This window comes from Homarus americanus, unplaced genomic scaffold, assembly GCF_018991925.1.
Source record: "Homarus americanus isolate GMGI-L3 unplaced genomic scaffold, GMGI_Hamer_2.0 scaffold48354, whole genome shotgun sequence".
Taxonomy (NCBI): domain Eukaryota; kingdom Metazoa; phylum Arthropoda; class Malacostraca; order Decapoda; family Nephropidae; genus Homarus; species Homarus americanus.
In genome coordinates, this window is record NW_024723833.1 from 8,954,159 (window position 1) to 8,973,898 (window position 19,740).

Consider the following 19,740-nt stretch of genomic DNA (forward strand, 5'->3'; position numbering starts at 1 on the left):
CACTTGCAATTGTTTAATTAGAGTGCTTAGATGTATATTTTAGGTGTTAATCATGTCTTGTGTGGGTGTGATACTGTACTTAACTTTGGTGTCACATTTTGTTGAAGTAATGTAGGCATGTAAGTATAAATGAGAGAATGAGCTACTGTACTGTACTGTACTGTACATATTTGCTAAAATAATATTTCTTTTGAAGTAGGCACTTAAGTACAGTATATAACAGCAAAGGCTGATTCGAAACATTGAGTTTTTACACATGCAATATGTAAATATCAAGGAAAATAACTGTAAAACTCTTTGTGTATAAACCTTTAAATCACGCTTAACTGGCATCCTGTCCTCCAGCAGATCTATGTTCGCGCCCAATTCGACTATGATCCTCTTGAGGATGACTTGATTCCCTGTGCACAAGCAGGGATTGCCTTTAAGACCGGAGATATTCTGCAGGTGTGTTCCATTATGTTATTTTTTAAATTAAATGTATTTTAACCAATAAGAATGTACAGTATATCATGTTATTGATTCTCTGTGATGGTACAGTATGTTAAATAAAAAGGAATTTATAGTTATTGGTGCAGGTATAATTTAAAGTATCATTCATTATCAAAACTTGTATTATAACATTCTGTTAAACTTCAGATAATATCCAAGGATGATCATAATTGGTGGCAGGCGAAAAAGGATCCAAATGGTACTGCTGGGCTGATTCCGTCACCTGAACTTCAAGAGTGGCGAACTGCTTGCCTTGCTATGGAGAAGAGTAAGCGTGACCAAGGTAAAGAGATTTTTTCCTTATTCCGTTAAGGAATGTAAATTTTTTGGAGATATTTTCCCCTGAATCTCCTTGCAATTTTGTAGGTTTCAGTGCTATGAGCAAAATGCATAACTCACAGATTGCTTGTTTGAAGTCAAAAGATAAGAGACTGGTTTAGTGAGAGTACATAGCAGTGAATAACACATGTCAAACTCCTTCTTGCACTCATCAAACCTTTAAGGAGTAGTGTTACACTTAGTTATTTTATTCTGGTTAATGCCAAAAAATTTTATTCAGCTGAGAGAAGCCCCTACCAATCAGTGGGTTAATTATCTAGGTCTTCAGGATATGAATCTACTTGGTAACTACTTTAATATCAAGACATAATCTGAAAGATTAATCAGGCTTTTTTATGCCTCATTTTTATATTAACTACCTGGTAAAATTATTAATAAACTTTACATAATAGCAGTACTGTATACTACAGAATGTTTAATTTTGTAATGTACAATTGAATGTCAGTAATAATTAATAGCTCCCAAGTGTGATTTTGCAGGTTTACCCTTGATTATCTGTGCACTCAATGTTCATGCAACTTTCACATCCCAGAATTTTTGACCCATCAGTGATGATTGTTGACCCCATTAGTGATGATTGTTGACACCATCTGTATTGATTGTTGATCCCATCAGTGATGGGTTGTTCCCCAATCACTGATGATTGTTGCCCCATCAGTGATGATTGTTGCCCCACCTGTGATGATTGTTGCCCCATCAATGATGATTGTTGCCCAGTGATGACTGTTACCCCATCAGTGATGACTCTTGCCCAGTGATGATTGTTACCCCATCAGTGTTGACTGTTACCCCATCAGTGATGATTTTTTGCCTAATTAGTGATGATTGTTACCCCATCAATGATGATTGTTACCCCATCAACAATAATTGTTGCCCAATCAGTGATGATTGTTGCCCCATCAGTTATTAATAGTTTCCCCTACAGTGATTATTTTTGTACTGTAATGATTTTGTAATTTTTACTACATATGCTTCAAAGCAAACTTTTATGCAAATAATTTTAATAAGCATCAGATGCACTTACAAAATCAACCATCTCAGCTTGAATTTCATATGCAAATTCAGGGAGGTGTGTTTCGTGTAGATGTTTCCCTCTTTTTTAACTTGTTACAAGGATCGTGCACCTGTGTATAGCCAGACAAGTCTAAAGGGCAAAACCCTGGATCCCAGTCCCAACTTGAAGCCTGGATCTAACATTTGTTTCATTCATTTTGAAAAATAGTTAATCCTTTCCAAGTACAGTACCTGATTCCCTGAAAGGAGACACTTGGTATGGCAGTTCCTTAAGGGAGAAGGATGGGAGTCCTCATCACCATGCATGATGTATGCACTCCAGTCCTAATTTGTTCAGCTGTAAAAGCAAATGTTTGGGTCATTTCCTCAATGTCCATTTACTTGAGTGTTGGGTTAGATGCTGTCCCACTCTCTCCATTTTTGTTTGCAGTAAGTGATTTTACTCTCATATTTGAGCACTTGTCTCAAGATTTGTCTATAACCACTCAGTCATGGGTGTTTGAACTAGTTTTAAGGTATAGTGTGTAGAGTGGTTCTGGGCCACAAGTAATCGATTGACAGAAATCTTGAAGTTGGGTTCAGGATGATGTAACTTGGGAGGTGAAATGGACCTAAAAAGAGAAAATTTTCATGAACTATATTGACAGGAAACATGCTCCTTGATATACCCCCGTAAGTATTTTAGGAAGCTCCAAGTTTCTAATCTTGGAAAGGTTCACCACGAACTTGATGTGCCCATGTTTGGTTTATAAATTGTCCACAGAATCATCACTTGGCTTTCAGGGGTCCTGTTAAAACATTTCAAGTGGAATTGAACTTTTCAGCTGAAGATTTTGGGTAAAATTAGATCATGGGTCGTTCCCAAAGGACAGTTCATATTTATACAGTACTGATAATACTTATCACTGTTTAGTACAGTATATTGTATAGCCAAAACTGTCATATTGGTGATCAGAGATGAGTCCTGGTTCTCTCCTAGATGAAATTTTCAACAGTTAGGTATCCAGTAAGGGCACTAGAAAAGATTCTCATATGAAAATCATGGATATTGTATCAGGGTTGATGGCTCGTGTGAGCTGGGTCATAATACTATATCTGTAAATTTTAATTGTGGGAATGAATCATTTCTTTAGGCCAGCATAAGTGACAAACTTGGCATGTTTCCTTATATCTAAGATTTATGTGTCATTGGGGCACCCAGAAGGCATTTGTCCTCTTTTTTTCTTTATCTGGGAAAATGCAGATGCAACAAATAAGAAAGGTTTTTATTTCTTCAAAATGTTAACACTCTTGGGGATTTTCAAATGCAAAATTGTGTATGATAAATTATCGATTTAGGTTTTTCATACGCAAATTTGCATTTGAAGTAAAAAGTTCAAATTATTATTTTTTTATTTGCATATGAACGGTAAACATGCAAGACGCAAATTTGGCACTCTAAGGTCACCGTACTAGTCTCCCCTTTGTGTTTAAAGGACCCAGGATATATCGTTGACTCAAATTTCCCACGCTTTTTTTTTTTGCGGCATATGCATACTGTATTTCTCATGCATCACAGTGATTTTATTTATTCACAACAGTGTTGTGAGAGTTTTGAACCATGCCTTGTGTTGCTGGCAAGGGTGGAGGGGTGGCAAAACGTAAAAAGTGCAAGAAGATTGCACCATGTGGTGATAGTGTAGTGCCTCCTGATGCCTCTCCCTAACGAAATATTACGTTCTTCACAACTTTTCTTTTACGTATAACTATTTTTTCCTATATATTTTTGCTTGATAATGGAATATGGTTCATATTGCATTCACATGAAGTAACGAAGGTGTAAAGTGATTTTTAAACATTTTCATTTACATATAGAAATAATTAGTTTATCACGATTACTCAAATAAAAGTGTTTGTAGATAATTTATTTACAATGCTAATCTAACAAATCCCACCATTTTATCTCAAATAGCAAGCTTGCTATGACTCATTATGTAGTTATCTCTCAAGTGGTGCAGTGAAATGTGGTGAGGTGAGTAACAGGCCAAACCCTGAGCATCTCTCGGAAGAGCACCTACCCAAACCCAAGAGTGTTAACCTTCCATCAAAGCCCTTCTTTTTTATTGAAGCCATAAGTATTGCCAAGATGCATATTGTCAGGGTAGATATGTTATGGAAAAATAAGCTTTGCTCTCAAAATGGTAGTTAGATTCAGACTAATTTTTGGGCATGCTTTCCCAGGGATTTTGTCTGGTGGTGGCTTGGTTTACAGTGAAGAAATGCAGTTATCTGTAATATGTCTCAACAATATCATGGGAAGGCTGAGTAGGCTTGTATGTTTTCTGTGAACAGGCATACTAAGGATTGGCTTTATCCATTGCTTCAAGCAATTTCATGGTATCCCATGACTCCATGTTGGGCTAGTAGGGCATATATTCCCCTCGTGCTCCAGCTTTGTCTTAATACTATGTATTTTTCTCAATGACTGTATCAAACATTGGGGAAGGATGTGCCATACCGGTAATCCTCACTTTCCATGCTCTAGGTATTCTTGTTGCTTTAATATGGTGTAATTTTGCAAGTTTCCTGTATCCCATAGTGAGGAATATTCAATTTAACAACCTGGTTGCATTCAGAATATACACTACCTAAGTTAGAATTCATCATCTTTAGATATCCAAGATAAATGGTATCATAAGTCATTTATGACGAGATGGGACAAGGTATCAAATACTTCAGTACTATAGCTGTTGCTGGCCCATTACCTCCAGATTGTGTGGCCTTGGGGAGCTTAAGGTTAGTTCCTTTCATTCTTCCTTAAGGGACCAGCATATAGTGTGGTTCAAGAGAAATGCTCCCATCAGAGGTACAGGCTTTGCATAGCACTGGTGTCTCCTATCTCCCTTTCTTAGCTGGCTTTGGTATACAAAAGTTGCCCGATCCTTTCATCAAGTTGTAAATTAGAGGATTGATCCTAAAATCTCATTTTATAGCTGAGCAAAGGATCGGGCAACTCAGATTCCCTCCCTCCTCTCTTTTGAGCTGCTCAGGTAAGCTAGAACTGAGATTTTGATCCTGGTGTCTGCTTTTATATCTGAGCAAAGGTGGGTTTTGTAGTAAATCTGTTTTGCATATTGTTGAAGACTACCATATTTCTTCTATATGGGAACCACCACATCAAGTGTCTCCTATTGAGAAATATGGTATAATTATGAAGAATATATATATATATATATATATATATATATATATATATATATATATATATATATATATATATATATATATATATATATATATATATATATATATATATATATATATATATATATATATAGAGTATATATATTTTAGATCAGTCAACAAATTGGGTCTTGAGAGCTGAAGTTCACCCCTCACATTTGTCTGGCTATACAAAAGTAACTCAGTCCATTGCTCAGTTATAAATTGGGATTTCAGGATTAATCCTCTGTTTTTATTTACAGACAATGTTATCAAAAATTATAAAACAACAAATAACAGCCCACTTTTCTCCTGACTTACCCCGATGATGATTCTTTACCTGTTTTTAAATAAATTTTTAACTGATGAATACTTAACAAAATGAATAGGGCAACTTAGTGGATACAGCACTGGGAGGCTCTTTTTCTAAGAGTCTCTGGTTTTATCCTGGGGCACTCTCAGTCTACTTTTACAAATTAGAGACATGAGGGCAGTTGAGTGCAGTGCTGACGACCATGCCTCACTGACTCCTTGTGTACTGAAGTCTTAGTATTCAGTGTGCTGTATCCACACTGTCCTGATTGGGCAGTCATGCCAATGGAACCTACTTTTACCTTTTACTTAACAAAAGTATAAACCAAAAATGTTCCTTGCATATTTAAGTCTCAACAAAGCAGAAGATACATGCCATGAATAACTTGATCAATACTTTTTTCTATTTACATGCCATAATAAGTTATTACTTTGCAAAAATACTGTAAATTCTGTCTTAGTCTAGTTGACGTGTTTATTGATATTAGCAAGTTATATTCACTAAACTTCACAGGGATAATCATCAAATAATATCAATACTTATAGTAGTAATGTTTTTATTTTTTAGCTGACAGTAATAGGCTAAGAAACCCTACCCTGCCCTGCACCTCTCCTCCCTTTGCAGCTCATTGGCTCATACTCAGTGTTTGATTATTACTGATATGTACAGTATATCACAAATATATCCGTATACAGTATAACTGTTAAGGATTCTCAGTTCTAGCTCACTTTAATGCTGAATTTAATGTTTATAAGGATGTAACTGCTTGAAAACATTAACTTTCAAAATATGGAAAAAAACTTGAAGTCAGTAATATTTACCATCAACGTTACAAACAAATTGCACATTACATCGTCTCTTGAACCCGGAAAGAAATCACCCATCCCCAGAATTTTCCAGAATGATGCGTTATTTCATCTCTCAAAGCCGGAAAAAGGTCCCCCATCCCGGGAATTTTCCGGGTAATGGAAAAATGTTCTGGGAATTTCTGGAAAATGCGCATGATTTTCATCTCTCAAACCCCCCCAAAAAAATCCCCCATCCCCCGAATTTTCTGGGGACTGGGAAATTTTCTCAGAATTTTTCAGAAAATGTGCCCCTTGGAAAATTATTCCCAAAGCCAGATTTTGTTTTAGAAAATTCCAGCTTTCGGAACGATTTTCCGAGAAAAATTCAATTCCAGTTAAGAGGGATTCCGGCTAATGGAGATACTACTATACAAATTCTTGATGAGACGTCTTGACAAAGTTTCTCCCCACCCTTTGAATATACAGTAAATATCTGTATTACAATTGTGTTGTCTAATGGTAGACCCTGCTACCATATGACATCACGAAAATTGTGACCAAGTCCCAGGTTGCTTATCTGTCTTTCTCCCACATTTATACACAACTGCAGGGCCTCAATTGTCTCTCTTACTATTGACAACACAACTAGTATAATCTTCCTTACTCTTGATCTGCTCTATTTATTCTATTTTATTCTCCTATGATGTCAGTTGATATTGATATTGAAGTGGGGCCTTCTCAGATGGGTCCCACTGGTAGGGGAGGTTGTGGACTCCAGGGCCGACCTGATCATCATCAAGCTACTGGGGCCTCAACTGACGCCACCTTGGTTGCTGGGGGATCGGCTTTTTTCACACTTCATTATTCCGACATTTGCGGCCTGAGATCCAGTTTTCCTTCTGTGGAGCACCATCTATTAACCTCTTCCCCTGACCTCTTACTACTCTCCGAACTTCAACTGACCAAAGCAACTTCACCCAAACCTTTTCAAGTCCTGACTACAACCTTTATACCTCTTTTCATTCTAAGGGAAGTGTAGGCGCCTACTGCAACACATGTACACCTATAGCTCAACTCGCTGATCTTGAATCTTCCCTTTATGATGATATCTGTTTCAAAATATCTCTACCAACTGTGACTATTTTTCTTTGTTTCCTTTACTGTTCTCCCAACTCTACCAACTATTTGGAATTCTTTGACTATCTCACTTCTTGCCCTGAGTCGTTGCTCACACTCCCCAACACCGAGATCCTCTACCTAGGGGATTTCAATGTACATCACAGAGAGTGGCTTGGCTCTGCAAGGGATGACCCAGGTGGAGCCGAGGCACTCTTTTTCCTTACTTAATGATTTGGAACAAATAATCAAACACCTTACACACTTTCCTGATCAACTTGCTAACATTCTTGATCTTTGTTTTACCTCTAGCCCTTCACACTATTCATACTCAACTGCCCCCTTAGGGTCTTCTGATCACAAATTTATTCCTATCCAATCAAACTGGGCATGACTACCTCCCCCACCCCCCCCTTTCTAAACGTCAACTATGGCACTATCGGAGGGCAAACTGGCAATCCTTGCGAGAATTCTTCACCAACTTTCCTTGGGATGAATGTTGCTTCTGCACTCGAGATACCTCGGTAAGTGCTGACAGCATTGCTGGGGTTATACAGGGTGGCATGAGTGCATTTGTCCCATTTTCTACCAAAACTTTCACTTTACAATCATGGTTTGATCGCTCCTACTCTCTTACATGCAGGGAGAGAGAGAGGACACATTAAGCTATGAAACGATCTCCTCCTATTACTCACTCCTTTCATTACTTCTATGAATCGTTGTAGGACCAAACAGAATTTTATAAAAGAAAGACCACTGTCCTGACTAATTCTTCCTCTAGTAAATCCTTCTGGTCCTTAACCAAAAACATCTGTAATAACTTCTGCACTCCTTCTTTTCCTCCTCTCTTCTGACCTGATAACTCTATAGCCTACTCTCCCCCTGACAAAGCCAATCTCTTTGGCACCTTATTCTCTTCTAATTCCACCTTAGACGATTCCAACTTTACCCCTCCTATCTCTGCTCCTCCTACTGAACCTCTGCACTTTCCTATTATCTCCACTCGGAGGGTTGCTGGTGTGTTATCTAGACTGGATGCAAGTAAGGCGCATGGACCGGACGGAATACCCCCTCGTGTTTTGAGGGAGTGTGCTGAAGCTCTGGCCCCTGTGCTTGCTAGCCTCTTTCGTCTTTGCCTCAAAACCCAAACTTTTCCTTCTTCTTGGAAGCATGCTTTGGTTCAGCCCATCCCAAAGAAGGGTGACCATTCTAATCCCTCTAACTATTGCTCCATTGCCCTAACTTCATCCCTCTCTAAGATTTTTGAAACTATCTTGAACTCCCATTTTCTCCGTCACCTTGAACGCCATTCTCTTTTGTCGGATCACCAGTATGGCAATCGCCAGGCGAGATCTACTGGTGATCTGCTCTTCTACTGCACCCATCTTCGGTCATCCTCTCTTAGGGATTATGGGGAAACTTCTGTCGTGTCCCTCGACATCTCCAAAGCATTTGACAGGGTATGGCACAAGTCTTTGCTTTCTAAACTTCCATCTTATGGTTTCTCTCCCCCACTTTGTTTTCTAATCTCCAGCTTCTTTGAGAACTGATCCATGGCGGTTGTTGTCGATGGATGAGGGATCGATCTCTCGCTCTTTCTCTACCAATAGTGGTGGCCCACAGGGTTCTGTTCTTTCACCTACTCTCTTCTTCTTTTTATCAATGACTTACTTCACACAACAACTAATTCTATCCATTCTTATGCTGATGATTCTACCCTTCACTTTTCTTCACATTTCCCCTTTCCATTAACTCTCAAACTAGATCTGTTTCCAGAGCTATCTTTACATCTATCAATGCCGATCTGTGCAGCATCTCCGAATGGGGAGGTAGAAATTTGGTTAAATTCAATAGTAATAAAACTCGGTATTTACCAATTACACTTTCCAAATTAGATGATCTCCTACCAATCGCATTTCAGGACGCTATCATTCCGCCAAATTCTAAAATAAATATGCTAGGCCTCACCATTTCCTCTAATATGTCATGGAAGCAACACATCCTCAACATTGCTAAAGCTGCCTCCTGAAAGTTGGGAATGCTGTACAGATGCCATAGTTAATTCACTCCTGAGCAGTTGCTTCAAGTATATAAGGGATTCATTAGTCCTAACTTGGGGTACTGCTCTCTTATCTGGGGTGTCTCTTCTGTCCAACTGTTAGATAGAGTGGAATCAAAGGCATTTCATCTTTAGTTGACAACCTTTCTTCCCTTTCTCTTCGCCGCAATGTTGCTTCACTCTCTCTCTTTTACAGGTACTTTAACGGGCTATGTTCGGTGGATTTGACGTCCTGTGTACTGCCGGCAAGGCCGTGGGCTCGTAACACACATCTTGCCCGCGGTGCCCACCATTTCTCTGTGGATGTCGGTCACACTAGAATAACCCGTTATAGTGCATTCTTCTTTCCTCACACAGCCAAACTGTGGAATGCTCTGCCTTCTTCTGTGTTTCCATACTCATACAATCTGTCTCACTTTAAAAAGCTGGTTTTCTGGCATCTTTGCGATGTAGATAATATAACCTTTTCCTTTTCTATTTTTAATTTCTTTCTGTTCTTTTTTTCACCCCCTAGGCCCTGATGTGGGTTGTTGACCTGTGCCCGGGTGGGCCAATCCCTGTAAAAAAAAAAAAATTATAAATTAACTGAGCAGCTCATCTGCCAAGCGCACTACATCCCCATAAAATTTGTCTTAAATGATACTTACGTGAATGTGTGGTTTTACAGTTAATTGTACCCTTTGTAAATGTTGACTATTATCTCTTGCTTTATATGTTTGTTGAAATTTGTCTTGATATGCAAAATAATTAGTGAAAAGAGAAGAAGTACTGTGGTGTGGAATGTATACTCCAAAAGCATGAATTTGTTTGTGACTTCAACAATAAATATTCTTTACTGTATTTCAAACTTTTTTCCACATTTATCTTGAACATTAATGTTTTCAAGCTTTTATATTTTTACATATATTAAATTAGGTATTAAAGTGAGCTGGAACTGGGAATCCTTTACATATGAATTTTTGGCAATGTATTAATATTAATCGAATATTATGTACTGTATGAGCCAATGAGCTGCAAAAGGGGCAGGGCTTGTACTGTCTGCAAAAAAAAATGAACAACTGTAGTTGCTAATTTTTTAAATTAAGTCTGTGTGACTTTGTGGTGTGGAAATATCAGTCAAATTAATTTTTTTCCCAACTTTGGTTCTGCATTAATATTACCTGTAATCACCAAACTAAAGGACCATGATTATCTAATGGTACTGTACCTAGGCACCTCTTGAAAACTTGATTACTGTACCTAGGCACCTCTTAAATACTTGGTTACTGTGATTTACTTTTTAGGGTACACAGTTCATACTACACTATACCCTTGTTAATTCAACAAAAAGGGGGCTCTGGGTTACTCAAATTACAGGAAAATTCGAGTTGACTGAGTTCGGAATATTTTGACATTATTCAATGATTTCTGAGTTTTTGTGCTCAATTATTCATTCATTTTAAATAATGTCATTCACTAAGTGACTTGAAAGCAGAGGATAATAGCCACTAACGATCTACTGTCTTCGAATAGAAGACGAGCTGTGGTCGCCATGCGGACCAGACCGTATAAAAATTTGTCCCAAAAATAATATCCGAGAAACATAAACAAAATAAAAGTCCCTCGATTTCCTCACTGTGCTAAGATGTATAAATACCCTATATAAATTCCTCGTGGCACTTAGTATTTCAGCTATTACAACATAAATTAGCGGAGCCTTCTTTGTGCGTATTTACAGCTGATTTGCCAGGCAAGAAGATGATGGTACCAATGCATGAGATGGAGAGTGCGGGAGGGGGTCTTGAGAATTGCAATTAAATGCCAGGTAGCGACGTGTCCTAATATTACTTATTAAGTAATTATTAGATGTTTTAATTGCCTGTATGTTGGCCTGGCGAGTTATTGCTAGGCATTAACGTACCTAGGTATAAAGCTCGACGTCGCATTCTGGATTGAACAAAAATACAGTAATTCCTGTATCAATGTAGCACTTACTGCAGGATCGCGTTCAGTCCACTGACCAGATCCTGAATACTGTCATCAAGAATATTATCCTTAATCCCCACCATACCTCAACTCAGGAGACAGGTTATGTGACCTGATTCCTTTGTTTTATGTCTTTCTCCCTTGCTCTATTTTGTTAGTTGGCTGAAGAGGGTCCTAGTACATATACCAGCTCCAAGATTTTGTCCTTTATTTTCCAATGTGGGTATTTACTTCATTTACCATTGTGACCATAACACTTTTGGAATATCATCTACATATTATCAGCTCACCTTGCAATGTAAGTGTTACATTTATTTATTACTGTATTGTTTATTATTACTGTATGTACAGTAGCTAAAAAAAAGTATCTGCATACTGTGTGTGAAAAATATGAGATCACGGATGATAGGTATTGGGATATGCATGTTGTTTTCTGACACTGTACTATGTGATATTAATTGCTTTACCATTTATTTTATTCCTATATGCAAACTCACCATTTGTGTTGGATACTGATGGTGGTGTGTGAGGACATGCATACCAACCCTCCTGAGGCATCACGAATTGTACTTATAATTTCGGAAGTCATCGGACCCACCCTGTCAGATACATTTTTTAGCTACTGTACATTTTAAAAATATTTATATTTGCACAGTGCATTTATAAATAGAATATTTTATGTGGCAGCCAAAGCGACTTTACAGAACCACACAGTTATTTTGGATTCATTCTGAATTAAAATTGTTTAATTAATTTTTGGAAATATCATATGAACATAAGAACATAAGAATGGAGGAAACTGCAGCGGGCCTATTGACCCATACTGGGCAGTCCCATTTACACCCAACCCCTATTGCTCATATATTCATCCAACCTATGTTTGAAGCTATCCATCGTATTCAAGTCAATCATGATGTTTGGTAACTTGTTCCATTCATCCACTACTCTATTTCCAAACTAATGTTTACCTATTTCGTGTCTAAATCTAAACTTGTCTAATTTAAAACTATTGTTACGAGTTCGCTCCTGGTTGGAGCTGAAATCCGAATTATAACAATCCGAATTAACAAGGGTACAGTCTATATTTATTTTATGAGCCATTCAGATTGCCGTGTTACATTTTAAGTCCAACTTAAGTTCTGCTATAATTCAGTGTGTCTTATGGCTTTACTTAGCTTCCTGAAAACTGAGGCACTGACTTACTTTAAATGCAACATGCCAAAGGTACTCCCATTTCATACAGCTGTGAATGGGTACCGGTACCCAATGCCACAGTTGGAAAGGTGAAGGTAATAAGTGCAGACCAGCCACACTGCCTCCTTGTAAAGTAAAGGCTTAGTATTGAATGTGCTGTACTGTACTTGTATTGCCCTTAATGGGTAAAGTTGTACCTACATCTACAGTTATTCAGAATGGAACATAATGCAGTCACTAAACTTTATGTGAATGATCATATAGTGACACTTTGTATTCTCCCTGAAAGAAGTAGCACAGTGAAACAATGTAATTGCAGGTTTCTCACACTTTTTCTATTGTTTACTGCTTGTGGATGACCTTACAGTCTTGTTTGTTTCTCAGTTTATTTTTCTACCAAATATTTGACATCATTTTCAGGAATTGCTTATATTCCCCACTCATTGTGATAGCCAACACTATCCTTACAGTTGTTTCTGTGGTGATGGATAACAGCATATTAAAGTAATTTATTTTTATGCATACATTGTTTGAATTACTACATTTCAATTACATATGACAACATCATTAACTACCTCCTCGCTCAGATCTTTCTTGTGGGTATAGTATCTGTTATTTAGAATGCCTTATGAGAATTGTTCTTTATTACAGTTAATTGCTCATTCTTTGGTCGGAAGAAGAAGCAGCACAAAGACAAGTATCTTGCTAAACACAATGCTGTTTTTGACCAGCTTGACCTTGTCACTTATGAAGAAGTCATAAAACTGCCATGTAAGTACTCCTGGAAGATAGTGAGTATTCTTAAAGTCTATAATTTACCTGTAACAATAAATTTACCAAATGATTTTAGATTTACTTAAAATATGACAAGAAAATTCATGCAGAATTTAGGCATTGTAGTTACTGTACTTACAAGTTATGAGGTACTGCAAACTAGTTAATAAATGAGAAACAAAAACAATGAATAACTCTCCAATCTAATATAGGTTAGTCAATACAGGTGTATAGAAATTTCGTAATGTAATTTACTTGGCAATTGTACATATAGTGTACTGTATATTTGTTCCATATCAAATACACATTGGCGCCTCAGCATTTCGACGGAAGACACTGGTGCTGCAGTGCATGATGGTGTTGGGAGGCTACACATCAAGAACACCCTCATAGCCTCACATCCAGACAAATATGCTTAATTCAATACCACACGAAGTTTTTCGTAAAGGCTTATTAGAGTTGAGAACATTAAAAATAATGAAAGCCTTACATTTTCAGAAACAGAAATAGTTGATAGGTGCCTTGTGCAGTACATTACAGTATTTTAAATTTATTTGGGGTAAAATAACGTGTATGTTTTTTACACATGGATTAAGCAATTCAATATTGTATTTAAGCTATGATTTTACTCTATTCTGCAAACTAATATGAATATATATATATATATATATATATATATATATATATATATATATATATATATATATATATATATATATATATATATATATATATATATATATATATATATATATATATATATATATATATATATATATATATATATATATATATATATATATATATATATATATATATATATATATATATATATATATATATATATATATATATATATATATATCCACATGTCACTAAAGGGGGAAGTATCTCATATTTATAAACTACCAGTATACAGTACTGCTTTCTAGAACAGCTCTTTTATTTGAGATAGTTTTTTTTGTTCTTGATTGACTTTTTCCTTACACTATTCATTAACAAATACCCTAGAAAAAGTTAATATTCCATGTACACTGTTTCTATTTATTTATTTAATTATTTATTTTTTCATCAACGTGATACAAAATTTTATTACATTGTATTTTTCCCAGGTACATGCACAGTAATTAGAAACTGCCTTTGAATTTCAAAGGCATGGAGTGGATTTTATGCTGGGACATATCTACATTTATACTGTCTCTACATCAGTGGTTGTCTTGATGTAGCTGGACCATTTAATCCAAAATAATGGTCTGCCTGCACAGGCCACAGTTGTAGTTCCCTTGGCTGGGCTAGTACTATACTGTACTAGATGTAGTGACCAGTACGTAAATAAAGGAAATATTAGTGTGAATAAATAACAGTTGGATCAAAGTTACAGGGATTCTATATTAAGGGTATTGTAGATTCAGTATTAATGTTAATGGGTAGGGACCATCTTGTTCAGAAACAAAACTGGAAGTCCATTTACAGAAACTACGTATCATGAGCTAACTGAACTTATATACTTTACTGTGCTGCTGACTTTAGAGCTAAGGAAACAAACTAAAATAATGAAAGTGTTTTGGCATATGAATTCTCATCATTACCTTTAAGATTTTACTTTGGCATTTGAACTAAAAGTACAGGCAGTTCCCAGCTAATGAAATTAATGTCTACCTGATTTTGTATGTGTGTGTGTGTGTACCCCAGATGTTTGTCGATTGAATGAATAAATCCTATTGAAACAATTATGTAAATAATTAATTGGTCCCAGACACAATTGAGAACCATTTTTTTTAGAGAAGCTTTAATAAATATAGTAATCTCTCCATTAGCCAGAATCTTCGATTCTTGGAGCTCTCCATGACCCAGATTTTTTTTTTTTTTTTAAGCATTCTGAGAAATTCTGGGGAAAATCTCCCAGTTCCGGGCTGTGGAAAATAAATTTCCGTAAGAGGATGAGTTCCTGACGTGACCTTTTGAACCGAAAAATGAGATACAGTGCAGTATATTAGAAAGATCTCGGCACATATTTCTTTTCAACTCTTGATATTTAATATAAACCCTTGTGTTACAGATACTACCCGAAGTCCACGAAAAGATGAAGAAAATGGAAAGAATTACTACTTTGTGTCTCATGATGAAATGATGGCAGATATTGCAGCAAATGAGTATTTGGAATATGGTAAGGTGTTAATGCTTTACTGTACCTGAAAAGTACTTATGCATGAAATATTTTATTATTATAAATCAAAAAGAAATGCATAAGATAAATTCACAGCAACTGTTAGGGGATGTAAATACTGTACCGTACAGTAATTAGTACTACCCTTAGTTTCCTTGTCTTATACAACATCTTATACAGTACAGTATAATTTTATAAAAAGTGATAATAATGTAACATGATCATGGAGTCTGGTAAATGAGATAGTTCCTACTATTTTATTATGCCTTTGCATTTTTTGGTTTTACTTGGAAGAAGCTGCACCACAGTCCCAGAATGGGTGATAAAATAATGTGATCATCTGTTGTCTGCTCACCCTTCCCTGATACCAGTAAAATCTAGTGAAAATTTTAATAAAGACTGGAAGAATAAGTTGTAGGAAACAGCCACACTCTCCTTACAGCACCCTGAACCTCATTCCTTCACCATTTGACAGTTAACAAGAAATACAGACTGTGTATTATTAGTTAGCTTTTTTGTCCGGTTTCACTTATTCTCATATTTTTATTGATTACTTGGTATTAGGAATTTTAATTCACTGTTTGTCTATACACTTGAGAAGGAATCTTTAAAGTTCCTCCAGCCCATTTTTCAATTTCATTCAGTGGATACCATTTCCCGGGTAGATAAAATTTTCACAAACTTTAGGATGATTTGTTGTTTATAACTGTATGTCTGAATAGTACTTGTATTTTGCAGTTGTGGTAAGATTTGCATATATTTTATAATACAGCTATCTCTCGTTTTACATGGTAGTTACGATCTTGAGAATGGCCTTGTAAATCAAACTTAATTATCCCATAAGAAATAAAGGAAGTGCCAGGGATCAGAGGAAATGCCCCCTAAAAACTGTAATTTGTTTACTGTATCTATTTTCTTCAATATGTTTTAGTTACAATAATAAAATAACAATAATAATACAATAATAATAATAAGAATAAAAGCAAACCTAATAATACAATAGTAAGAAAATAGGTTTTAAATGAAAATTTTTGCAAACATTTACATTGAATGAGAGAGATTATACATAGGAATATTACTAATGAGTATGTAAGGAATCTTGAATAAGATGAAGATCTTGATGCACAGTCCTTATGCATATGTCAGGAAAGAACATAACTAAGGAAGATAATTCTGCTCGGGGATGTCAATGAGAGTGGCATGTATTGTAGGAGAATGGGGAGTGTCAAATATTAATATGAACAGTGGTAATATGATTTTATAATTGTTATGCTAGTTTATAAATGAATTAATGTTTTCAGTTGCTAATAACAATACAACATTACAGGTACTCATGAAGATGCAATGTATGGCACAAAACTGGAAACTATTCGTAAGATTCATGGTGAAGGTCGTATGGCAATCTTAGACGTTGAACCACAGGCTCTCAAGATCCTGCGTACCGCTGAATTTGCACCGTATGTTGTATTCATCGCTGCTCCTTCTCTTCAAAATATGACTGATGTAAGTTCTAAGTTGTTAAAGTAAAAGGTTGAGAAACACTTAAACTGAAGATAGTATCAGGAGTGGATTATGAAGGTTTATATTAATAAATATACTAGTTAACATTGGTGGGATGCAAGGGGATGCTCATGCCCTGTAATTCAATCCCTAAGCTAAGCTGCTCCATTCTCATGTACAGAGTTGGCCACACTTGCTGGTATTTCTTGCTAAATTTCACCAAAGTATTTTTACCCATATTAGTGTTTCAGGTTGAGTAAAATATTGGCATAGATGATGAAATCCATAAAAACTTACACAGTAACTGGATAAACAATCATCACTGAAATGAAGATGATTTGTGTTAGTAGTAATTTAGATTTTATTTTTTGAATTGATAGTGTACCGGGTACTTATATAATTTATTTTATTATTAAGTGTTCCTAAAACAAGGACTTCCATGAAGAGGCATATTTAGTTAAAACCATTAGAGAATGTAACCAGAATTATGTGACATTTTTTTAGTATTGACACTTTTCCAGAAATAGAGGAACAATTAATAAATTTAATGTACAATCGCAGTCAAAAGTAATCATCCACTCCACCACCTAACCCTTGCACTTGGCTGGGTTCTTTCTGCACAGTAAGTCACATGGGGTGGAGAGGGGGAATGATTGACCTGAGGGAGGGCCATTGGTTGGGGGGGGGTGAAGCTGGATGGAATGCAATGCAAATTGCTCATGAGAGAGAGGGGGGTATCAAAAAAAGCAGGGAAAGTCATGTAAGAAGGATGGATATATGTTTGTTTTTTCACTATATTATTATAGGTTTACATGCTTGAAAGAATTTTTGATGAGGATCCTTATTTTATGATCATTATAATGTGCCATCCATTTCTTTATATATAATTTTTTCATGTTGCAGTTCAGATTTTAAACACTGGTAACTACAGTAGATATTTATAATAGTGTTTATATGAGGAGAAATATTGAATATGAGGGTGGAAATCACAATTATTTTTAATATTTACCAACACAGTTCATACAGAATCTCAATAGCCCATTCAGTGTCCTGCTCGTATGTTAATCATGGTCTTCTTGGCCTAAAAGTATATTATTTAGAAGACTTAGGAGTTCAAATATGTTTTATTTACATTACACACCTGAAATTAGTAATTTTAATGTACAGGTATATCATATACCAGCAAACCATCAAAAATGCTCACTGCGGCCAGTTTCCCAAGCTCTCAGACTCCTACCAGCAGGTTAACCAGTGTCTCACAGTCTGCCTGGTGACCCCAACCTCCCTTGTAGCTAGCCACACGCAAAACGATAATTTGCCCACAACTCACGAATCAACATTCTTTAGCGTCCATCTTGGGTTGGATGTGGAGCAGTGGCCAAACATCAATTCCAACTACCACCTCATCACCTCACATTGATTTTCTCAACTCTAATAAACATGTTACAGAATGGACAAGTCACGTTGTATCCAACAATTCATTTAAAAAAAATTCAAGGACTGTAGTGGCGAGAGGTGGAAACGATCAACTAACAGTCTAGTTTAGTGTTAATGGTGGTGAGCAAGTTCGAGCACAAAGCCACGCTCCCTCCATACTTATGTTGGCTTTCCCTCACAGAAGCCAAATGCCTTATCAACCCTAATGACATAATACCTTCCAAAAGTTCGCTCACAGGATCTCAAGTAAAAACATAGATAAATAAGGGAAAGTTAAGTACATATGACACCTCCCCTGACACCCACCTCCCAGGGTCATTAAGGCTGTCAATGTCAAGCTACATCCACCAACCTTAACACCTTCTTCAGGTGTTAAGGATAATTCTAAGACAACTTACATTCTTACCATGTATGTGGCCCTTGACTTGCACCCTTTTGTTACCCGTCGTGTAGAAAAGCCTTGAGCTCGCAGGTATAAAAGTAGGAGGAGTAGGTGATTACGTTTGACTGCAATTGAACATATAATTAATGTATATCTAGGTTTTTAGAGTTGATGTACAAATTTGTTTTAGATTTAATGTACAAAATTAAATTTTAGGACTAATGCACAAACTAAATTCTTTCATTAATAGGTAAACTAGAATTTCTACTAAATTTATTTCAAAGTTTTGGTGTGATGTCTGCATTGTGAATCATAAGTGAAATATCTACTAAATTTATTTTCTTTCCAGTACGATGGAAGTTTAGAACGGCTGGCAAAGGAATCGGACATGCTCAAGCAGTTATATGGTCATTTCTTTGATCTGACCATAGTGAATAATGACATCGAAGAAACAATCCGACAACTGGAAAAATCTATTGAAACTATGAATATGACACCGCAGTGGGTGCCTGTGTCATGGGTTTACTGACAGACCGCCCCTCCCCGAGACAGTCCCTCTGACTGCTATTGCTGTGGAACATCAAGGAGCAAAGAGGCTAACAGACGAGCCCACCAACACCATAGAAGGTGATCCAGTGGAGCATAGAACCACACAACCATGACCAGAGTGCCACAATCAAAGTCTCGCAAAATAGAATGCCTCATTTTATCCTATGATGATACAAAAAAAAAAAAACTTTATAAAAATAGCAAAAGAGATGAGACATTACAGCCAAACACTGCACATATTGCTTGTCACTATGAATGTCTTGTGTGACAAGTGGTGAAGGAAAGAGAGTGGAGATAAATCTTGAGAGTGGTGTAATAAGTAGCATAAAGGTTTTGGCAATTTGCTCAAAAAGGAAATTTTCAAGGAGTTACATGTGTACATTTGGCCAAAAATCCTTTTCTGAATCAATTAAGTCATAGTGTGATGGATTTTTTTATCTTGATTTTGTT

General features: G+C 36.3%; 1 protein-coding gene across 1 annotated transcript in view; it reads left to right on the forward strand.

Annotated features, from left to right (window-relative positions):
- LOC121863903 (peripheral plasma membrane protein CASK-like) overlaps window positions 1-19,412 on the forward strand; it is a 120,535-nt gene extending 101,123 nt beyond the window's left edge. The window contains 8 exon segments of the mRNA XM_042362816.1: window positions 349-447; window positions 640-775; window positions 13,133-13,252; window positions 13,575-13,598; window positions 13,601-13,673; window positions 15,304-15,422; window positions 16,750-16,925; window positions 19,091-19,412. Coding sequence (XP_042218750.1) covers window positions 349-447; window positions 640-775; window positions 13,133-13,252; window positions 13,575-13,598; window positions 13,601-13,673; window positions 15,304-15,422; window positions 16,750-16,925; window positions 19,091-19,270 — 927 coding nt within the window. The 3' untranslated portion in view covers window positions 19,271-19,412.
- The last annotated feature ends 328 nt before the right edge of the window (window positions 19,413-19,740 follow it).